The 24,556-nt window shown below is 38.8% G+C and overlaps 1 protein-coding gene across 34 annotated transcripts in view; it reads left to right on the top strand.

Annotated features, from left to right (window-relative positions):
- MAP2 (microtubule associated protein 2) overlaps nucleotides 1-24,556 on the top strand; it is a 263,479-nt gene that overhangs the window by 191,583 nt on the left and 47,340 nt on the right. For 31 of the 34 annotated variants that reach the window (XM_084780795.1, XM_084780789.1, XM_084780784.1 and 28 more), the window contains one exon: nucleotides 7,400-7,687. In XM_084780795.1, coding sequence (XP_084636921.1) covers nucleotides 7,426-7,687 — 262 coding nt within the window. In that variant the 5' untranslated portion in view covers nucleotides 7,400-7,425. Of the gene's footprint in view, nucleotides 1-7,399; nucleotides 7,688-13,815; nucleotides 13,998-24,556 lie in introns of those variants that run through there. The other 3 variants (XM_084780796.1, XM_084780794.1, XM_084780785.1) reach the window with 2 other exon arrangements.

Raw genomic sequence — 24,556 nt, 5'->3', positions numbered from 1 at the left:
GAAAGTTCTACACCACTTCAGCACTTTCGGTACATAGGCCTGAATTATGTGGATAAGTTCAGAATTATCAACCACACATTTACATCTAGAGCCAACCCACATTCTTCTCCAAAGCCATCAGTCTGTAATGAAAATTAATCAAGTATACTTCAATAAACCATTAGTGAATGCCAAGAACTAGACAAAAATAAACACTCTAATAGCAAGTTGAATATGTTCACAGTCTTGCCATCATTTTACAAGATGAAATTGCTACTTTGTCATAGAAAAGGACAGCTTTTTATTAATTAAACATTTTTTATTTTTATATATACATTTATATATAACACATAAGAACAATAAACTACCTATAGCAAGAAGAACCATGACACAATCAGGAATTATATAAATGTTATATTCTTAATGTTTTGGCTATTTGTATTTGACAGCCTTGGAAAAGGGACCATTTTAAAAGGAACATTCCTTCAAGATATTTCTGCCTCTGTCAAATAGAATTAAGTATGAGTAAAAATCACCTTCCCTGGAAGGTAGAATAATAACTTTCTATCTCATGATTGGACTCTTTCAACTCATCAAAATAAAATTCCTGGGCAAAGTACATAAAAGGCACAATGTCTATTTGTAAGAGTGGCCATGTGACCCGCCCACATCTTGCCTTCACCCTTTGCTTCAGTCACTCTGCAGTAATGCTTTTCTGTCTGCATTTCTGCCCCTCATTCGTTTTTGCTGAGGTGACTGGCTTGTCCAAAAACACTATTCTTCAAGCTCTGTCGCAGTCACCAGCTAATTTGCAAGTCTCACCCTAAGAAGATCTGATTCACTGTATCTATTTTGGAAGTAGTATGTTGATAATGCTTGGGGATGCATTGGCACGGTTGGTAACCTAAGAGCACTTCATTTTAATAATCTTAAGAGACTTTTGTGATGTAGATTAAGACACTTTATTGTATGTCTTGGAAAAAACAAAAACCAAAATAAAAAAAATCCTTGATTGTAGGGATCTTTCTAGACTCTTACTACACACCCCGTTGCATCCACTGCTCTGTTTATTTGCTCTACTCCATGCGCTTTAGACGGAGTTTGAACCTGAGTTCTATCTCCTTCGTTATCCTCCTCAGCTCCAACATGAAGTTGAACCTCACTCTTATCTCTTAATCTCATGGTGGCCAAACATCCATTTCTGACTGTTTGTTTGTTTGTTTTGGTTTTTCGAGACAAGGTTTCTCTGTGTAGCCCTGGCTGTCCTGGACTCACTTTGTAGACCAGGCTGGCCTCGAACTCACAGCGATCCACCTGCCTCTGCCTCCTGAGTGTTGGGATTAAAGGAGTGCAGTACGACGCCAGGCTCAAACATCCATTTCTGATGGACCCTTTCCCTCCTATCTTCCTCATGGTATGCAGTTGATGACTAACTCATTCAATTCTGAACAAATATTTGAAACCCATTCTTTGATGTTTTTCTGGCTTTTATTTTCCTGTATATATTGACTATGTATATCTTACTCTGCCTAGCCCCTTTCATGCTTGTAAAGGAGGGTAGAAGAAAACTCCAAATTATTAAGTAGATAGGTTGGACAATGTGACAGCTGTATCCTGTTTTCTCTCTTCAGCATGCCCAGGGGACATCTGTATTATGGAACCACTATTTCATACACTTAAATATATACCTCTTACTTTTTCTAAAGAAAAGACAATACAAGGATCATCAAAGCGTACACACAATCTTTTTCATGTGCAGCATTCAGGCGTTCTGGTAATAGATGGAGAGACAGAAAAGCACTCTGTAGTTTAAACCAGCTGATATGTGCAGTGTGCTCTAATGTGTCCATCTAGTTTTATAATGAATAAAGAAAACTAACAAAAGCCTGTTAACCTAACATCACTAATATTGGTCATTTGTCATTGTAAAGTTATTGCTTGCCTACCAGCAATGTTTGTGTGGAAATGATTAAAAGAAATGATTCCAAGAAAGATGTACAAAAATACTTTTTAAAACTAAAAGTTATTCCAGAAAATGTATTTTTTTTCTGCTAGAGGGTGCTAACCTATAACTTATCTGAACAAACTGAAATATAAAGGTTTTCTATTGAAAAGACTAATTGATTGTTTTATATCTAACTCACTTTGTGTACACAAAGAGAAACTCATTGTGGGTTCAATAGCACATGACTGTCTCATAAAAATCACACCTTAAAGAAAGGTAGTATGACAACTAATATTTGCTTATAATATAGCTCCTACTGTATTCAGAAAAGATTTGATAAACATTACCAGCTATTCATAATAAGGAACCAATAGCAACAACTTAAAATTGGGGAATGCTAGAGGGAAACATTAAACGCCTGAGCGAGGAATGTGGGAATGTACAGATTGCCTGGTAGACAAAGAGTTATCAGAAACAAGCAAAATATAAGATAATTTACTTCCAAATTTCAAATTAAGTAGACCCTTACTACAAGGCCAATCATGTAATAAAATACAATATTTACATAGTAGTTTCTCATATGTGTACATACCCACAGAGCCAAATTTCTCATAGTTGAGTCAGACCCCTTTTTCAGTGTGACACACAAATACCAATGGTACCCCCAAAATATCCATTAGCTATTTAAGTGAAGTGAATCATCCTATGAGTGCTTTGTAAATGAGCATGATCAACTATTGCCTCCTTTGATATAAGAAGCTTTTGCCCCCCAAGATAGCAGCACTCTTTTCCAGTCATACTTCCTGTTTTTGTAGCGCACTGAGGACTGACACCGTCTAGATATTTAGACTACATACAGAGTAACCTGCAACTTGTCATGTAGTCAGCTAATGCTTTGGAGGCAAGGGCTTTGATTTACTTGTAAGATTAAGTGGAATCAATATGCTTGGGTAGCCCTTCCTCCAAAAGTATTAATTTTTAAAAGATCCAAAATTGTAACGCAGTAAACATTCAGGAATTTATTTTGGGAGTGTTTAGTCCTTTAGAAACAAATGATGTCAAACTTTAAAGCAGATGATCACTAACAAGCATGAAATATTTAGATACTGATCTGTTAGCTAAAGATGAGAGGTTTTTGTTCACTGAGAAATGTGCTCCAGAGGCCTGGGAGTGAGGGACAAGGCAAAGTCAAATTTGGCTGAGAGCTATGAGCTGTGAATTGCTGTACTATGGTATCTCCCTTGACTACCAAGGACTCCCAGAAGTGCTGGAGCTATCAGTGAGTGGTTCTTGGTTTTTGTTAGTTGGTTGGATTTTGGTTTTTTGTTTGTTTTAAGGCACAAAAAAATGTATATTGTTTTTACAAAGGACCTACTTTGGTTCTCTTGTGGCTCACATCTACCTGTGATGCCAGCTTCAAAGAATCTAATGTCCTCTTTTTGACTATGTAGCAACTACACTTATGTGTACACACCCATACGGAGACAAACACATGTATACCAGTGGTCCTCAACCTGTGACTCATGACCCATTTGGGGTTGCATATAAGATAACCTGCATATCAGACATTTACATTATGATTCATAGCAGTAACAAAAGTACAGATATGAAACAGCAACATAATCATTTTACTGTTGGGAGTCACCACAACATGAACTGTATGAAAGGGTCGCAGCATAAGGAAAGTTGAGAACCGCTGCTGCACACAGATTTAGTGACCTTTTGTTTCTAAATTAAATTTCATCTATTAAAAATTTTTAAAGATAAATCAAATCTTAACTTCCAGAGTTGAACATACACTTCACACTTAAATATTGCCCAGACCCTCTTAGATATGCTAATGTGTAGGATATCAGGAACCAGCACCTGTGAGACTCTGTAACATCGTTTCATGATAAAATGGAAAGCGCTAGAAGCATGGGAAGAAGCTCTTAGGAGGCTCACATGTGTGGGAACTAGCAAGCACCTCCTCTACCTCTCTGAATGTTTTACCTGTGATATCCTTCATAAGCATATAAACCAAAACTAATCATTTAAAAAAACTCCAGACTCCAGTTGTATGGTTTGTGTGGACAGTACTCTTAACCCTGGGTACTACTTAGTGCTAGAGAAGCCTAGAGTTTCTCTATTAACAAAGTGTGGTTTAGCATAAATTAAATGTAGAAAATTAAATGTGGTATAATATCTTAACTGAAACCCTGAAGCAGATAAATAAAAAATAATATTGGGTAATCTGCTGTTGTTTTATTAACTATAGTACATGTGTCATATTAGTGAGAGATGTTCAGAACTGGAAAATTTGTAAACAGTGAGATTGTGGGAACTCTATACTATCTGCTCAATTTTCTATAGATCTAAAGTTATTATAAAACACAAAGCCCGCTGAGCAGTGGTGGCTCACGCCTTTAATCTCAGCACTTGGGAGGCAGAGACAGGTGAATCACTGTGAGTTCGAGGCCAGCCTGGTCTACAAAATGAGTCCAAGACAGCCAAAGCTACATAGAGAAACCCTGTCTTGAAAAGCAAAAAACAACCCCACACACACACACAAAGCCTTTTTTCAATTTTCAAAAATATTCATTAGCAAAGCCTGACTTCTTTATGCAAGGTTCTTTTGGGGTTTTGTTTTGTTTTGTTTTGTTTTGTTTTCTGTATTCACTGTTGGCTTTGTACACATACAGAAATAGATTGGGCCACAGAAGACTATGGAAGTTTTGATAAGGAATAGTAAAAGACATTGAGGCACATAGAGACTAGGATGCTCTGAAAAGCATGTCTGTATCCAGAAGGTGGCAATGTTGGGGGATAGTCTGATGTATTTTGATGCTAATTTCAGCTTGCTGTAGAGCATGAGACTCTTAATCTCAGGGTCATGGGTTCGGGTCCCACATTGGGTGCCACTTACTGTTTTTTAAATTTCATGTATTATCTGTAGGCCCGGCTAGCAATCAATCAAGACACAGACACTTGTTATGTTTTAAGATAGCCTTAGTTAACCTGGGGCAGGGCCAATATCAATCCTCTAAATTGCCTCCCATAGTGGGGCAGGTATGGGATCCCTGTCTCAATCCCATGCCATCTGCTTCTAATAACTTCTATCAACCTACCTCCCATCCATAATCCCATATACTTGCTCATGTTCTTCATCTGGGCTGGATTCTCCATCCACACCAGGGGCCATGTGCTTCTCCTCCAGCTAACCCATGGCGGCCTTCCTCTCTTCACTTCAGGTCTCCTTCTCCTGGTGGCAGTCCTTCTTCTTCCCAGGATTCCTCTCTCTCTAAGCCCCACCTATCTCCTGCCCTGCCCAGGTGGGATGGCTTTTTATTAAGGAAAAGGTGTGTCAGACAGGAAGCAGTAATTAGCATCAAAATACATCAGATTATCCCCCAACATGGCTACTTGAATCTAAGATATGTGTAGACAACGTGGCGATTTAAAGTTTAGATTCTTACGTCATGTAGTCTGATATTTGACTGGTGCACACTGTACAGTGGGATGGAGGGTAGAACGTTCCTGGATCACATAAGATATTTAGTTTCTCATGTGAACACAGAGGGAAGGTATTCCTGGGGGGTAGGTATGTCCTCCCCCATCAGGGTCCATTTCTGAGACCTTTGCCATGCCTGTTGGGGGTGCGTATTCACTCCCTCGTAATAGCTCAGGGCAGATTTGCAGATAACTCACATGCATGTACTTGACCAAGTTTTCAAGTTCCTGTTATTTTACCAGAAACTGTAGAAACGCTGTCTAAAATGATGTCATGTGCTGACTGATGGTGCCACAGGTGGTGAGATAACTCCAGCCGTGATGACCGTGGCTGCTGAGGTTTCCTTTACATTCTTTGATTTGTAATCAATCAAACTAGGAATTGTTGGGAAAGCTCTTTGGTGCATGAGGTTCTTTGCACATTGTAGATGATGTAGAGGTGCTTGCAGTGTCCTTCAATCAGTGTTTTTAAAGTGAGGCTTTTTTAATGTTGTTTGTATATGGTTTTACGGAAGATTGCATGAGTCCTTCAATCAGTGTTTTTAGAGTGAGGCTTTTTTAATGTTGTTTGTATATGGTTTTATGGAAGATTAAACAGAATACTTTTGGAAACAGATTTAGAGGCTCTTTGGTGTTATAATTAGTTTAGCTGAATGAGCTTGTTTAATTCTTTTTGATATGAATAAAAAACACACGAAGCAAAGAAAAGCGTTGAAATTTAGAAGCAGGGCCTGTGAGACTCCTTGGGCAGTGAAAGTGCTTGTTGTCCAATGATGCCAGCTCCACAACTTGTGTTCAGTCCCCAGGACCCACGTAACGGTGGAAGGAGAGGACCGACTCCATAAAGCTGTCCTCTGACAACCACATGCACGGCCTGACACATGCATGTGTGTACGTACAAATAAGTAAATATAAACTGAGAAGCAAACAAGTGCTTCTTGGAAATCCGGTAGAAAGCTTGCTTCTGTAACTCTTTTGGCTTATTCTCAAGGGGGATCTCTGAGCAGCTGGTGCTAAGAAATAGCTGCCCCCCAACACTTCTTTTGTCTGTTTGGAAGCCTTTGCAAGTGTTCCTGGTTTCCATTAGAGGCAGTCACTGTGTATGTTGTCATCCATTCTGTGCAGACAGTAAGTCATCAATAAGACTACATCACTGGCAGCAGCTTTCCAAACTGAGGAGGTGAGTCATCCTATCACTTACCTCTCTAAACTTAGAAGCATCCACATGTAGGAGAAGTCACACAGTGTCTGCCATTCACTTAAGGTTAAGACGCGCCTCCCCCACAGGGTCTTCTGCTACAACTCCCAGCCTCTTCACTCACGTCAACTATGTCGTGTATCCAGATCTTACTTTAGTAGTGAGATGATGTCATTAAGCACGACACACTGTGGTTTCATTTTTTTTCCCCTGCAAGATTTGTGTGTATAGAAAAGTATCAGACCCTCTTAAAATATACATATGGTTAGAAAAATGTTTGCTGGAAAATTTGGTCAATAACCATCATTCGTTGCATGATAGTACTCAGAAAATTGTATGTAACTGGCTTGACTTGAACACTGTTGGAATGAAAGTGCTGCCCCTTCTCTCTTCCAGGTTCCCTTGAAAGCTTTTTTTTTTTTTTAAGGGTAATTGAGTCATGTCTGACAATGTGATATTTCCTCCAGCAATTTCTCTTCCTGCCTTTTCTACTCAATTCTCTCAACCGCAGATTCCTCTGGTGTACAATTGGTTGACTGTCAGTCAGGATTCAGACCATTTGTCGAAGACATTGATTAAGATGTGTCCTGAAATATGTTTTTCAAAGACTACATTTAATTTTATGGAACATTCCAGACATGCTCTGGTGACAACAAATATCTTCTCTGAAGAATGTTTATGGATACAGCACGTCACCGATTGGATCCCAGATTGTCCCTACTTTGCCACTAATGCTTTCTGGAGATTTTTTTCCAAAAATGATAACTAATATGCATACATTCTATCAGCAGGAGGCAGTACAGAGCTCTGAAGGATGGCGGATGAGCGGAAAGACGAAGGAAAGGCACCACACTGGACGTCAGCCCCACTGACAGAGGCAGCTGCACACCCTCACCCTCCAGAGATAAAGGACCAAGGCGGGGCAGGGGAAGGGCTGAGCCGCAGCGCCAATGGATTTCCATACAGAGAGGAGGAGGAGGGCGCCTTTGGGGAGCACGGGTCACAGGGCACCTATTCAGATACCAAAGAGAATGGGATCAACGGAGAACTGACCTCAGCGGACAGAGAAACAGCAGGTAACTGAGGGCCTCAAGGATGTCTTTGTGCTTAGTAGTCCAGTCACTCTGAAGGCGAATTAATTGACAGCAGCTGGTCCTTTGACTCTGCAAGGACAAGCAAGGCGAGGAGAAATAGACACCCTAGCAAGGCAAGCACCAGGCACCGCACCATGGCAATTAGCCTGACTCTCCCCAACAGTCTTGATCTTGTTTCCCTGCTAAATTTTTTACCACCTTAGTTTTTATAGGCAGAGTACTCAGTGAATGTAATTTTTGCTGTAAACTGTCAGTATTTTAACCCATGGTGATGGGGTGGGGTGAGGTGGGAAACGCAATGTTTTCTTATTACCTTGAATGACATTGGACCTTGACTAAGTTCAGCAGATAGATTAGAAGCATATTTCCTTTCAGGGTAGAAAGAACGATGCAGTCCACTTCATCAGCCTTCCAAAGAAACAGGAGAAATGGAAAACTGAAGAGAGGGGAGACAAACACACATGTTGAAATGTAGGCACCCATTACCTAGTCTCAGCTTTCTAAAACATAGTACACAGAGGCTTACAGAAGAATGTAACATAACTAGTTCTTTTTATTTTTATCTTTATTATTATTTCATGTGCCTGGGGATTCTGCCTGCATGTGTCTTTGTACTGCATACAGGCAGCGCCCACAGAGGCCAGAAGAGAGCACAGGAGCCCCTAGGACTGAAGTTGCAGATGATTATGAGCCAGCATGTGGGTCCTGGGAATAAAACCTAGGATTTTTGGAAGAGCAACCAGGCCTCAAAACTACTGAGCAATCAATTTCTCCGGATCTAACTCTTACATGACTCTCTTTAAAGTACTATCATCAATACGATCCTAAATGGTGCCATAAGTATAGAGCATTAGTGACATAGACACACATTTCCTTACAATTTAGCGTTCTTTGTCATCATTTTCCCTTTTTTAATGTAACTCAGAATTTCATGTATTTGAATTTACAGACAGTAGCTTATTTCTTCAAAAGACTGGACACACTACAAGTAGTAAAGTGAAGCACTGTCCCCTTCAGTCTTCTCTTATTTATTTGGAGTTTAGTTTCTCTGTCTCATAAGAGTGCACCTTATGGTCCGATTGCTGTTTTTACTGTTTTTCTTGCTTTACTCTTATAAAACCTGCGTACGTCTTATGATCAGGTGCATCTTATGATCCGAAAAATATGGTAATTAGACTGTGATATTTGTCCACCGTACACTCTGGTCAAAACACCTTACATATAAGGGATAGGCATATACTCTGTGTTAGAGCACATGCTTAGCATGCACTAGGTTCTTGGTACAATTTATATATGTGCGTAGTTATATATTCATGCATGTATATATGTATATTTATTTATTTGTGCATGATGTATATATGTTTTATTTTAATAAGAAAATACTGAAGACATTTTAAATGACAAAAGAAAATCAAAACACGTAGTATAAATTTTAAGGCACAAATTTAGTGGTATTTGAGTAGTATTTTCTACATACTAAGTGTTATATTAGCATCTATATAAAATCTGGTTGGTGCCCAAACTCCATAGATATGAGGTTCTCATGATTTATGACCTCTATGTCCATTAATCTGGATGCCAAGCACAGGATGTTAAGTGCCAAATGAGAAGTGTGGAAAGGCAAAGTTGAAGAGGGTTTGTTTTTACCTAGGGTAAATCTGCCCAAAGGTAATCTGGCGTGCCAAATAACTTCACATGAGTATAACAAAATAGTATAAATATTCAGTGATGTGCAGGGTAACGCTGCCTCTGTCAAACACTGCATAAACCATTAGGTTGTGGCAGTTCTGTTTCGGCATTAGCCCAGGCTGGCTTTGAACTCACTGTAGAGTGCAGACTCTCCTTAAAGTCAAAGTTACCCCCTTGTCTCAGTCTCCCAAGCTCTGGGAGTGCAGGTATGAGCCACCATGCCTGGCTGGCTCTGTCTCTTAGATACTCAACACAAAATTCTTATCGCTACCATGGAGCAGAGCAATGCACTATAGAAAAAAGAAAATCACTGTATCTATAGTATGCTTGTTGAAGCCACAGACAACTAGTACTTAATATCCTATTTGTTCAGTGGTCTTAATGAAGTATTTAACAGCATTAGAAAAAAATCTGTTTGTCAGGTCAGTGTGTCCTTGCCAGTTTCTATGAGAAAATAATATAAATTAAATCCAACTCACAGGTATTTCTTTCAAGTGATGGTTTCAGGAACATCTCGTGTTTGTTGTGGAATCATCTCAACGTGTATTAAATTAGTCTTATGTTATCTTGGAAAAAAATTATTTCCAAGCATTCATATGTATGCTCACAGGGACAGAGGTGGTACATCGTCATCTGTGGGTTGCCATAGTGATGTTTTCGATCCAAACTATGGTGTGATTTTTTTTCCAAACTAATTCCCTTCTAAAAATAACAAGCCTAAGATGTGCAAGTGTGGAAAGCTGTAGGAAAAGAAAAATGTAAAACTTGGTTTACCTATACTCACAAAGGATGCTGCAGTGAAGAAATAACATGCAATCAGCTTCTGTCCAAATTAGCTTAGTAAAATGATAGCTGTTGTTATTGATGGCTTATAGATAACTTCCTTACAATGAGTGTGTAAATCATCAGCTATATAAGCAAATACTCTTAAATCTCAAATATGGCATTTTTAAAATGCTATGCTATAAGGTAGTGATCCAATGGAAACTAGCATTATATTTGGAGGGGAGCACTTCAAGGAGCATCAAAGAGCTCGTTCTTTTTTTTTTTTTTTTTTTCCGTTTACCTACACTGCAGCTGTATATCATGTTTCTTCCATAAGGAATAATCTTCTTTTTTTTTTAACAGAGAAAGAAATGAATTTATTAGATTATAGCTTATCATGGTGCACAGTCCTTCAGACTGATGACCCAAAGGCCTAAGGCAAATTACCCATTTTTATTTTTTTTATTTTTAATTTTAATTTTATTAATTCATTCAGATTACAACTCAATTGTTATCCCATCACATGTATCCTCCCATTCCTCCCTCCCTCCCACTTTCACCCTATTCCCCTCCCCTAGGTCTATGACCAAGGGTGACCTCCTCCCCCACTATATGGTCATAGGCTACTCAAAGAAAGAATAAGTAGGCTACCACAAGGAATAATCTTCAAAAGCAAAACTATTCACAAAAAGCACTCCTCAGCAGGGAAGAGGTCCCCAGCTCTGCTTGTGGTGGCCATGAAATCCCTACTTGACTCAAAATGTTTCTTATGCGTTCTCCTTGGCTAAGGTTGTCTCTTTGTTTCCCGGAGTCTTTTCCCGGAGCTTGTTTGTAATCATCTCTGTAGACAGACTTACATGGTCAAGGATGGAAACATCATTATCTTCCTAAGACTGGGCCTCCTTCAGCCTGGTATCCTACATCCTTCTTCGTTTATGAGCTTTGAGACTTTTAAAAGATGCACACCATGGTCAACTTAATTTTGTTCTTGTGCACTGAGACCAGGCTTGGACAGCAGGACCTCTTAGAAGACAATGACGCTTTAATCTTATTTCTTTACCTTACTTCTTTACACACACTAGATGTCCCCTGCTACACAGCATAAAGTCAAGCCCCTAGAAGGATGGGTGGAATTCCTTTCTCAACTCTAGTTTTGATGTTTTACTACTGTATACTAAAGTGGGAGCATGTGAAAAACATGAGAAGCTGTTCAGACTGAAACTACCTAACGAAGGGCTAGGGTTGTTTTGTTTTGTTTTGTTTTGTTTGTAATTGTTTTCAAAAGCCTAACTAAGAAGAAAATATCTTATAACAATCCTTTTCTTTTGCACTTTGTTAAAGAAAGCAAGAGAAATACATTTTGGCTGCCACAGAGTTCCAAATCAGAGTGACAATTTGACACCCCAACTGTAGGTTTCTTATCCAGGAGTTAGCCTCAAAGGTATTAGAATTCATTTCAAAGTAGCATGAGGTAACTTGCTAAAAGACAGAAGGGTTGATTTGTATGTATAAAATCAATAAATATTTGTACCTAAAAATGTATAAAACTTTTATCAGAACATCATTATAGGAAGTGGGAGTGTTTAAAGTACCTTTCAAATGACATTTTAAGGATACCTTGTCTTGGCAAGGTAATGTTTTCACTTCATTGTGTCTTGTTTCTTATGATATTGAATCTTAATCTTACTGAGTCTGATTATGAAATCATTCTAATACAGTGTTTGCTAATTATAAAAGCCAGATCTGCAAAATATTAATTAATTCTGCATTCCTCCCCATTTTTCTGAACACCGTTATCTAGAGATAGAAAAGTCTCTGGTTCTTTGTCATTCCTCAACGATTGCTTGAAAAACTGGAATCTGCACTTCTCATCTACTCCTATGTGGATAGAGCCAACTGTGAATTAAATGATTTTTGAAAACAAATTGTGTTTGGGCAAAATAACATTGTGTTTTTCTGCCAGTCATTATTCCTTACTCCATGCAGTGTATCAATTATTAACATAGAATTTATACACTGTATCCAGTAATATAGGCAATCTAGAGATGGTTTAAGGCATATGTGAAGATTTTGGAGGCCTTAAACAAACATTATAATATTTTACATTAGGACTCGAACAACAGATTGTGATATTACAGAGATCCTAAAGCCATCCCTGCCCCCCACCCCCTACCACAAGGACACAGAAGGGCAACTATATACTTTAGAGCCACAGCAGAAAATGTGTATACACTAGGTGCTTCCACATGGCTCTTCACTTCATACACCATCATGGCTTTGACCACATTCTACCATTCTGGGATGTCCACAAAGATATCTGTCAATAGTGTTTCCATCTTTGAATGAGAAAATTAGGCACGGTCTGTTTAAGGGGCTCGGGGCTGCACAGTTAGAAGACGGGGGTGCTGAATTGAGAACCCAGTGGCCAGGAACCCTGTGCAACTTGGTTTCATTTGGAATTGTCCTTTCTCTAAAGAAGAGACATGACATTTTTTATCAGTTATTTACTTTTTAAGCAGGCTGCTTACTCTCCAGGCTTTCAAAATCCCTTTAGATTAGAGTTATTTTTCTTGCCTCTCAGAATCAATCTTGTGAATATCAGCCTTTGCACTTTGTTGGAAAAGATGAATGGAATCTGGCCTCTTTCTTGCCGTGGTTCCAGATAGCACAACCGCTATCCAGAAGGGATGCGGAAGACACACTTCCACACCCATCCCTCCTCAGGTAGTCATCACCTGAAAGCATGTGCTGCAGTGCGCAGGCTCCTCTGCTGCCCTCATGCAGCAGTCATCCATGGCAGGCAAAGTGCACATGTCTGCTGCAGAATTTGCATTCGCACTCCTGGAGCATGGCGTAAAATCGTAGTGTGATTCTCCGTTTCCTCCTAAGTGGAGAAAGAAAGGAGGCACAGAAGAAAAGGATGTTTATAGATGTCAAAATATGCAAGTATTTAAAAGCAGACTGTGGTGACTTCTACTGTCCTGTGGCGTGATGCTTTGAACACTAACAGGAAAAATCAAGTCCCCCGATGAAGTGCCTTTTTTTTTTCTATCGCTTGGGGTAAATATAAAAATTGAAGGGTATTTCTTTACCTTATTCCCAACCATTCCCTACAGTGCCTTTTTTTCCCTAGCATGTCTATATGTCCAGGTGTTATCTAGGACAACCCCCTACCTAAGAAGTGATATAGCCTTCTCTACATTTTAACATCCCCATTACCCAAGCAGCCTCATGATGACAGTCAGAGCCACACACATAAAATTATTGTTGCAGAGACTACATATGGAAGCTGGAAAAAAAAAACATAACAGTGGCAAAGGTTGATACGGCTCATACGCAGACAGCAAATAGCTCTAAGTTTTTTTTTTCTACCCTCTTATCCTCCCTGCCTTCATTTCCAAATTGAAATCCCTTTAAAATACGACCTACTGTATATACTACATTAATGTAAGCAGAGCAAAAATAGCGTTCGCCATTTCTCCAGCAAAATGACTAAAGCTATCCGCATAGGCCCCTGAGGCAAATAAACAAGCAGGCCTAACAATACAAGAGGTTGCAGATTTTCTTCCTGTTGTTGCCATGCCAACCACTCATTGCTCTGGCTGCCATTTCCCTGAGCTCCGCAGAGAGAGGCGTGTGCAGAGCAGTTACTTAGCATTCAAGGGTGGATCTGCAGAAAAACACACAGCCTCACTGCACAGCGGTCTGGCCTGGCAGCCCCGGTGGACGACACCAGAGAATGAGAATCTTTTCCGAGCTTTCCTCATGACGGTTAGGCATTCCGGCCAGAAAGACCGAGAGCGGGATGGAGCCTTTTTAATTAACATAGTCCCGTAAGGTTTGTGTCTGTTGTGTTTGCTTTGTCCTGTGTGGTCTCTACCAGATGAAGCGAGTGTGGGTGTTCACTTCTGTCATAGATAGTATGCGGCTTACTGTGTTGGTGCCTACTGGGTCTGAGCCTATCAGGGCCAGCTTACATGGACGTGCCATGAAGAGTGGTGACTCTTGCTCCTGGGGTTTGTATAGACCAGGTAATCCCAGCTAGAGCTCTCTGTGCTTACACAATAGAGGAAGGGATGAGCACTGCATAGTTATTTTTCATTTAAATGTAGTCCTATGGTGGTGGTGGTTCCATCATCTCTGCTTCTCAGTCAGGTCAGAGCGGGATGACCTTGTCTTAAGCCAGTAGTTCTGCATCAAAATATTGGAAAAACTGGTTTCTCAAGACTGTTTCAATTAGACCCAATGACTCAACATATTGAAGTATTGTTTACGTTCCTGGAATTTTAAATGCCTACAAACTTTTAAGTTGAGATGAGCAAGGCTCTGTCTCACAGAATATAATGTGATACTTTGAAATTCTGATTTATTTGTACATAGTTACTTCTGCTTTGTTCTTGAATGTCTCCCATGCCCCGCAGGACCATCTCATTTGTCTTGATTACCATTAAATACCAGAACCACATCAAAAATGGTATTTTAAAAAGTATCAGACCCTTTAGCTGATTGACACTTGGAAAAACTATTCTACTGAATTTGAGTTATTCCAAAGACAATAGAATTGTGCTAAGAACAATTTGAGCCAATTATATATATGTATATATGTAAATATAATTTAATTATATTTTATAATATTCAAGCCTTCCCCTGTTATGTATTTTCTAAAATCTTGACAGGTTTGCTCCTCTTTAATTTTCTGTTATATTTTGTCACTGTGATTTCTTTTATTGCTTTCCAATTTCTAAAGATTAAGAAAAAAAACTCCATTTAGAGAAAAATTCTCACTGATTCATAAAATATTTTTCATTTAAAATGAATATGGGAAAATAATCAGTAATGAAAGTGACTCTTTTGATATTCATTTCTAGACTTTGGTTGGATTAGTAAGCCTTTGATTTGATTAATATTATAGAGGATCTTTTGATGTTCTCTCTATGTTTAAGTATTGTTTCCTCACAAAACAAAAAAGAAGAAAGAAAGGGTTAGGGGATGGACAGGGAAAGAGAAATGTGATTGTAAACTTTAACAGTAATTTTTCAGGTATTTTGATTATCTATGTATCATCAAGCAATAATGTGTCATTTGAATTGTTTATTATATATATATATTGCATATCCGTGCATCCATAAATATATAGACGTTTTGACAATATTGGTAGTTTGTATCAGAGAAGTATTTGGCACTGCATGGCAAGTGTTTGGGCTTTGAATTTGCTTTTCTTGCAGTTGGGAGGTACTGAGTAGGTGGGGAGAACTCAACAGTCAACACTCCCCTCTCTCTTCCACAGGCTACTTAGATGCAGTGATTTTTCTGCTTGGGAGTATAGAGGCTCTCTCCCTCCATTCCTCCCGGTACCTTCACGCTTCATTGCCCCTTGGCACATTACATAGAGCATTTGCACCTGCTCTCGGGGGAAGATGAAAATTCATACCCAGAGCAGATGAATTGAACAACTGGTGCTGCCTTACAACCCTGGTGCTTTCAGCCTTGTCTGACCAGGCATTGTGAGTCCCAGGAGGAAACACTGAACCACATGCTACCAGCTCACTATGCAGCAGCTCTCAGCAAATGAGTCACACTGTTCAACCACACTCATAAAAAATACAGTTCTAGCCCAGCTAAGCTGCTGGGCAGAGGTGTGGGGGGCGGGGGGGAAAGAGAGGAGAGAGGGAAAAGCATATGCTTTGGACTCTCCTTCAGCTTTTAACAGCTATGCAAATGCTAAGTATTTACCAGAGTACAAATATGAATGTAAAAGGTCTCTATGTATAGTGTGTTGCAATAATACTCAAGATTTCACAAAGCACCATACTTAGATAGATAAGGAGGAAGAGTCAAAGTCCCGGGGCATTGAATCTATAGTAGAGCATCCTGAACATTAGATTTAAGTCTAAATTAGAAGTACATACAGATTAGGACTACACTGGCAAATGAGTTCCTCCTTCCTTTATGAACATCTTCCAGCCTGAATGATTAGTCCTCTGACTAGATCAAAACCTTCTTTTTGTCTCACAGTTACATGGTACCCAGACAATCTGTGATGACCTCCTTCTAGAGCAGTGTTATGATCCAATAGGGAAACCTTTGAGAAGAGTTCTGGGAAGTCTACCAGAGAAGGCAGAGAGCTGCTGCGATCTCAGTCTCTGGAGAAGCTCTCCTAAACACCTGGAGGGACTATGGTTAGATATTGCTAAGAGCATCCAAGGGGGTCCGTCTACTGAGCCTACTGAGTAACTAGATTTTATTCCAAGGCTATAAATGCTTTGAACCAGTGATTGATTTTTTTCTCCCTTCCTCTTGACATATTATTACTCTATTTATTTCCTCGTATAGATGCTAATAACTATTTTAGTTAATACAGAAAGAGACTGAGAATCCATGTATGGAGTTAAGAGTGGAAACCCCATAGACAAAATTGTTGTACAATAAGGATACTGTAGTGAAAGCAATGCATTTGGGAGAAAGACTAAATTAGAGTGATACACTGGGGATGTAAGAATAAACTGAGAACCCATGAGAAGAAGCTGGATTCACTGGAAAGCCGGGAGAGCTGTTGGTTGCAGTAAGTAATTTAGGAGGATTCCTGTAATACTTCAGTGGGGAAAATGTTACCAGACTTGGCTTTTGCCAATAGTGAGGGTGAGGCTTGGAGAGTTTGGAATAACAAAAATATGTAATGCATCTAATCAGAGGCATTTGCCCAATAACTGGTGCATTTGGAAATAAGATCAATAACATTCTGAGAGACATAAAAATCTAACAGATAAGAATCATATGGATGCTGAGTAATTCTTGTTTCCATTCTCTCAAAATTAAACCCAAATGTAGCATTGGCCTGGACTGGAAAAAAAAATGTTCCCAAGAGAGCTTGAGACTGGAACACAGACCTGTGTGTGAGGTTTTGAGTTTGTTTTTTTGTTTGTTTGTTTTTTTGTTTGTTTGTTTGTTTTTGTTTTGTTTTTTTGTGGTAGTGGTTAGTTGCTTAGTTGGTTTTCTTCTGGTTGTAAGGTAAGGACTGATTTGCTGCCCTAGATCAAGAACACAGCAAATCTCAATCCTGATAAAAGGGCAACCTGGGCCTTGGAGCATAGTGTATGTTCTTGGTCACGGGCTTAACTGCACGCTGGTACAGGAGTGGAGCTATATGGACTTGGGAAAATCTTAGCCTAATTTTGAAAGTCAGCTGGGCAGACTGTGATTGAGCAGACCAGTCTTCCCGTTTCATCTCTGAGTCTATCCACTGACTTGCAAATGGCAGGGTTTTAAATAATACTCAGCATTTCTATATTGAAACAGGAAAGTTATACACCAACTGTGGGAAGTATGAACTTTGAGATCTCCCTTCATTATAGTCTCATATTTTCAGATGAGACACTAATTAGTATAGCCCTTTCTCTTTCTATGAGTTTTGTTGATCCAAGTCACTCTGCCTCTTTGTTTCATGGTACATATTCCAGTCACATAACAAAACAGAAGGGGATGAGGAGCACAGATGGGTTCTAGAGCTTCTTGAGAGTTCTTGCTTTACCTTGTCTTCCTTAGTGAGCTAAACCCACACTACCAGTTCACATCGAACACTCCAGGGGTGGGAGGTTCCTGTAAACACTGGGGATCAGCGTTTCCTCAATACAAATGCCATGAAAACAAATCAGAGAAACCAGGCAGTCTTAGATACAGTCTTAGGAACAGGAATCAGTTCATTATCACTGGCATAGTTTTCCCTGAAAGCTGTAGGGTTTCATAGGAAATCTCATCTCTCCCATAGGATTCTGATCCCCATACAACATTATATCGCCATAACCTGTTTTAGAGAATATAGGTTAGGCCATAGCATCATCTCCCGACCCAGCTACCCTAAGCAAAGTTCAGAAACAGATAAAACTTGCCCTGAGCTCTTTTCCGTTGGCTTTCTCAGTTTTGTTTCCTTCATTTCCTCAATTGTCAGTGGTCACAGGCTCATATACGCGCCATTCGCCCTCTTCCCTCTTGCCAAGCCCACTCCCCGTTCCCTACAGCATGCCCACCACTCCATCAAAGTGCATGCCCCGTTCTCCTTCTGCTCAGCTTCTAGGCAAGGAATAAACGTAGCAACTGAGCTTGAAGTAAGTAGATTATTAATAGAGATGGTGAAAAAGTAGGCAGCACCGAAGCCGAGTCATCTATGTGTAAATTTAATAGCTTCCCTGGACATATGTTATACGTCCTTTGTAAGTTTATACAGATACTGTGGTTACTACTGCTTGTTCTTCATGTTCCTTGCGTAATGAATCATTTGTATCCTACAGTTGAAGGGATACTTCCAGCATTCCTGAAAAAAACTAATCATTTCTACAGCATATTCTTGATATAGAGAAATTTTTAGAAATCTATCAAGGGGTTTTCAATTTATTTTCATGATTATGTCAAACTACAAAGGCAATATTGGAGTTTATGTTTCTTTTCCTCCTTAAAACTATGCTCTTGGAAAATAGCTCCTTTTTGCTACTAATGGGTCCTAGAAGAATGTGTTTAATAATCCTCAGTTGTGCTTGTTTGGAAGTTCCCAATGGGGCATTCACTTACGTTGTCCTGTGGCTGAGCTTTTAACTATATTATTAATAACAGAGTGTTGCTTCCATGTATACTTCTCTCGTGTTTCATTTTTTTAACTACAGGGATTTCAATTCTCATAATTTCATTGTACTTTTTAAGGTTGTGGTCCTATGTATATATGTCATCATAATTTGAAAAATATAAAGAATTACTATTGGTAACTTATGATCAAGTCTCTTTGGGTACTGGTACAAAGAAACTATGAGTGAACAATATTGTATACAATTATTTGTCTAAATAAAATTTGTGGTTAGATTATGGACAGTCACTCACTCAGTTTGTAGGTCATGAGGCAAAGCTGATGTCACGGCAGAGAATGACACACTCCTCTCAGAAATGTGTTACGACTGAGTGTGCCAACTGTACCTGGGCCGAAGTCCTGCTGCCTTCCTCGTATGCTGTTCTGAGTGTACTCTATGATGTATGTGAAAAAACTGATTTTTCCTTTTAAATTATATCTCAAAACTTGGTCAGGTTGTGCTGAAGATAAGCGAAGGAGAGGAAGCAAATGTTCCCCAATCTAGTGGTTGTAACCATATGAATATAGCATAGGTTACAATAGAAAAAAAATGCATTTAGGTGACTAGGAAAGACTATTTCTGATATAAAGGGAATTTATATTTCAAAATCTCATTCCAATGACTTTTTAAAAAATCTAGACTGTTTTTCCATTTTATTATCGTTATCATCTTCCTTGAACATTTCTAGGTTTTGGGGCTACAGAAACATTACTTTCATCATGTCAACCCTACCTTCACTCCTGGTGCCCAAGTCTCTCATGGGATCCAAACGGCGACAAAGCCTTAAAAGAAGGAAGGAATTCTTGTTTAAATAAGTTCTGACACACAGACAGGAGTGCACACGTATACACATGATTGTTTTATTTATTCTACAATTATTCTTTTTAAGGATAGATTTATTCAAAATCTCATTGCTTTATCAATTTATCTCCACATTAATGTTTCTAATAATGCTCTATACTATAATCATAGTATGTCTTATACCTAGCAGAGGAGACACTACAATTTTTCAAAAGTCTGCAAAGAATTGTGCTATTTTAATAAGACATAACATAAAATACTCAAATCTCTTGTTTTGCATTATCAATCCCTCAATACCAACATAATTATATTTAATTTGTTGGGATTAAAGCTGTTTGAAATTTTTAAGAAGTAAATTCTTCATTAAATTTGTTTATGCAATTAATTTGGATCAGCAAAATATTATACTTGACTTAATTACCAAATTTCTAATACTTGAGATACAAGCAACAGCATATATATATATATATATATATATATATATATATATATATATATATATATGTGTGTGTGTATGTATGGTAACACCAGAAGTTACCGCTCCCCCCCCCCCCACACTTTAAACTAGAACATGTACGTATAGAGCTAGGTTGGGCACTTAACTACGTGTCTTTTGCTCAAATTTCCCTCTATTTCCATCTGAGCCACTAAATTTAGAAATAAAATTTCCCAGTAGGTGGTGCTTGTGCTCTAAGCTTGTCTAATTACTTTTGACTCAATTCTTTAGCATCCTTAAGTTGTAGTATCCCCTCAGTGGTATTTACCTCAGCTTGCTGCACCTTTCTCCTTAACCGAATTGAAAGTCAGTCCAGTCCAATTAAATCTCTAAAGACTTCATTTGAGTACGCAAACGTTAGATTGTGGGTTTGGATGCATAGGTTGGGGTGGGGAGCGTCAGGAGAGATGGAACAAAGGCTCAGCAGTTAAGATATGATGTGTGCTGTTCTTACAGCTCCCAGAATCTAATCAGAGGGCGCACAACTGACTCTCCAGGGGATCCAGTGCCTCTGGCTTCCATGGATACCTGCTAGCACTTGCACATACCCACACACAGACATACACACCAACATGTAATTTTCTTCATACACATAATTGTTGGTTTTTTGAAAAGAGAAGGGGAACTCTTCCTAGAATTGTAACCCCTAGTTTTTTGGACATGGATATCAAATGGGAGGTTTTTATGAGTGGCCATGGAAGAACCAGTCAAAACCCCGTGGCCCCTAAGGGAAGGTTACAAAGAAGAAAAACAAAGGACGTCTTTCCATAAGATTACCCTATGGTAAACAATTAAAAAACAGTTGTGCCTTAGGGGTGCAGCTCCCAGGAATGGCTAAACAGCCTTACATTGTCTACAGCAGGCACAAAATATACTCCCTTCAAAACAAAAAAGAAAGAGAAAAGAAAAGAAAAGAACTGAGCTTCATACAACTGTGATTTCTTAAATGCTTCGTCTTTGTGAGTTGACTTACATTGCATTTGCCCCCTTGAAGGAGGTGGAGCTTTGTGTCACTCAGCATATCTTTAGAAGGAGAAATGGCTGCTGAGCAAAGATGTGTGACTGCAACATTGTCTGTTGTGATGTTGTGAATCAGAAGGAATCTCAGGGTGAGGTGTGCCAATGTGGTCCTCCTTAATTAATGCAAAGATGCCAGGGAAACAAACAAACAAAACCCTCCAACAATCTGCTCCTTAAATGCTTTCATTGCCAGCTGACTCAAGGAAGTACTTTCAGAGGAGCCTTTTACTCTCCAAATTAAGCAGGAAGAATCAAGGAATTTTCCTTTTTCTCTCTCTCTCTTTCTCTCTTCTTGATGAATTTATGTTTAGCAGAGCACTTCGAACTACACAGTGCTTTCCTTGTTGACTACATTCCAGCAGCAGCAGCAGCAGCAGCAGCAATTAACATTGGTTTCCTAGGCAACCATTTTGTACCCCACTGAGAAAAACCTTCTTGACAGGAGCATTCTGTCTTAAATTGTTTTGTTTTCCTTTTTCAGCAAGTGTACGGTAGACTTATTTGTCATCTTTTAACACACCATTATATACCCACGATTCTTCAAAGCAGAAACATTTAGTGGTTTTTATATCCATATGGTTGAATTTACTGTCAATGCATCTTGGTTCACTTTTAACAAGCTGCAAAAAATCAACAAAAATATGTGTCCAGCCATATGCCAAGTCGCTTGCACTTTGTGTTGACAGCCTAACTGGTGGAGCATTGCCTGTTCAAGAGGCCCAGCTGGTCCTGCTCCAAATCCACAGGCCGCACATTCAACAACAATTACTGGGTCAACCAACAATGCTGTGTCTTCACTCAAGAAGCAGCTTAGAATTCTGAGCTGTTGAGAGATTGTCAGCTCCATCGATTTTATTAATTAACTGGGTTTTAGTATATTAATATCACCGTAATCAAAAGTACAAAGGTGTGCTAAGCACAGGCCCTGGGGCTGCCTTTAAAATTTGTCCCTGATGAAGACTGTGAACAAAAAGATCCTAGCAGTGGTGGAATGTGCTGGAGGAAGACACAGGCCGAGAGCAGCCATAAATGCTGAGCTGTACAGTTGAACAGTGGTGCAAGCTTAATATAGATACATTGAACACGTGGCGGCAGAAGCCTGATGTGTTGTCTGGTAGCCAGATGCGCGCATTCAAGCAAGGACACATTTCACATGTTTTCCTAAGAGGTGATGCATTACTTATGTTTATGTTGCTTGGACTATATCTTTATGTCACTTATTCTCCTACTACGCAATAACCAGCAACTTTACAGCTTGGTAAAATGCTATGAGATGAATGGGATTCAGGGAAGTTACTTTTAATGGTTTCCTTCCAAATTGTTTGTAGTCAGATCTACTTATTGGGTTATTATGTGTTAATTTTTTTGTTTTATTTGGGTTTGGGGTTTTGGTTTGTTTGTTTTTAACAAGCTTTCCTTACAAACATTGGCCTGACTTTACAGCCAAACTATTTTCATTAGCCGTGAGAACTCTCTCATTATCATGTTGACGTTAACGGTGACATAAAGACTATCACGAGTTTAACATCAAACAGTAGTCAAATACTAGTAACTCTTAACAACCTACCCTGAAGGACGGTGATCTACCAAATAGGTAAAAATATGATGGATGTGTAGGTGCATGAGTGGATAGGTGGGCAGATGGATGGATAAAATGGATGGAAACAATAGATATATATGTAGGATGAAGGAAAACTATCACATATAATTAAACATATGGAAATGATATGCATATATATGTAAGACAAGAATCATAGTCTTTATAATTTTATTTTTTTATTCTGATTTTATGAGTGCCACACTTTGTCCTTTGTGTTTCTTTGGTACATTTATTCTTAATCTTCCCTGAACTTACCCAAGCCCTCGGTGAATTTGTTCCTGTCCCAGGAGCCAGGCAGTGGAGCTACAGAGCCTGTCCAGGAAAGCTCTGATTGCATTTCTTCTGGGAGAAAAAAGCCATCTCTTACTCTGCAGGGAAAACTACAATTGCTGTCTTGTTGATAAATCCCTTTGCTTCCTTCAAGGAAGATTGAAAATTCACTGGACCAAATGAAACTCCCAGAGCACCTGTTCGTGGTCCTTTATTCCCAAGTCACTGTGAAATTTTCAATACGTGGTATATTATTTTCTATTTGAAAAGATTTAATATTATTATTCTAAACAACTAGAAGACATGAGTTAAGCCACTATGAACTTGACTTTCTTCTTTACTATCAGATTATTCTTCTAAAAGCGTTTTAATAAAAAGTGAGTGCTGGGAATTGAACCCAAGATCTTATACATGCCAGACAAATGAAGTATCACTGAGCCACATCTCTAGCTCCTGATAAATTCTTTTTTTAAAAAAAAGTGTATCAAGCTTTCCAAGATCACATTAAAATCATTTTCTGATAATTATGCTTTTAACAGAAATCAAATCACCTCATTCATATGTTCAATTATGAACCAAAAATATGTTTCTAAATTAGTTTTCTCTCAAACAAGAATAATGAAATTCACAATTTACTATGATTTCTTTTCCAAAACAAACTGAAGCTAAATTCCTGCCTACCAACGAAACATGATAATGAGGATCTAGTGTGTTCTGTGTAGGTGACTGTGACTACACTGGCCAGGAGCGTGCCTTTAATTCTCTCTTCACATGTCTCTTCTTAAACTGTTTTTTAAAACTTCTTTATAAAATGCCCACAATAATTTTTTTGCTATTTTGTATGAATACATTCTTTCTGTATCAAGCTCTATTATGTTGTAAGCAATAAGTGATTCTCAGGAGATACCAACAGGCAGACCTACACAAAAGACTGAAATGCTGTACCATCACTCAGCTGTAATTCCGTCACAGAAGCTAGTGGTACTTGTGCTTTTTACATTATTGTTTTCCCAATAAAAATAGAGCTCTACTTCATATGTTAAAAGTTTTAGGCTCTAGAAAGTTAATTAATACTCAAGTACTCGGGACTCCAATTTAAATGTTACTGTTCTAAAATGTGTCAAATTCTTACAAGTAATTGTGCGTTTGTAAAGTTGACAACTATAGTGTCCAGTGTGGGTTACCCCTAATTTGTGTCAATAACAAGAACAAAGGTTTTATGTTCATTTTCTACCCATGCAAAAAATTAATTAATTAGTTAACTAATTGTGTTGAGTATCCAGTATAGGAAAAAAAAACTTGCTGAGGAAGGCTTTGAGTATTGTGTGCACAGCAAAAGAAATTGCCCAGGACTGGGGTAGATATGTAAATAAGCTGAGTAGATAAGTCTCGCGTCTCAGCACAGTTTCCTGTAAAATGTGCTAGGTGCCAGAAGAGGATATTAAGTTTTACATTACTACTAGTAGGAAGATTCATGAATGACCCAGAAGATAGGGTTTCATGCTGTCCCAGTGTCTGCTGTGTCTGTCTTACCTCTGTTTTACTTGCAATTTCCTGTAAAACACTGGAATCCTAGAAGACGTGTTCTCAGTAGATGG

The sequence above is a fragment of the Acomys minous genome, assembly GCF_964271855.1.
Source record: "Acomys minous genome assembly, chromosome: 4".
NCBI lineage: Eukaryota > Metazoa > Chordata > Mammalia > Rodentia > Muridae > Acomys > Acomys minous.
The sequence above is the reverse complement of the archived record's forward strand: the minus strand, read 5'-3'. Positions and strand labels throughout refer to the sequence as shown.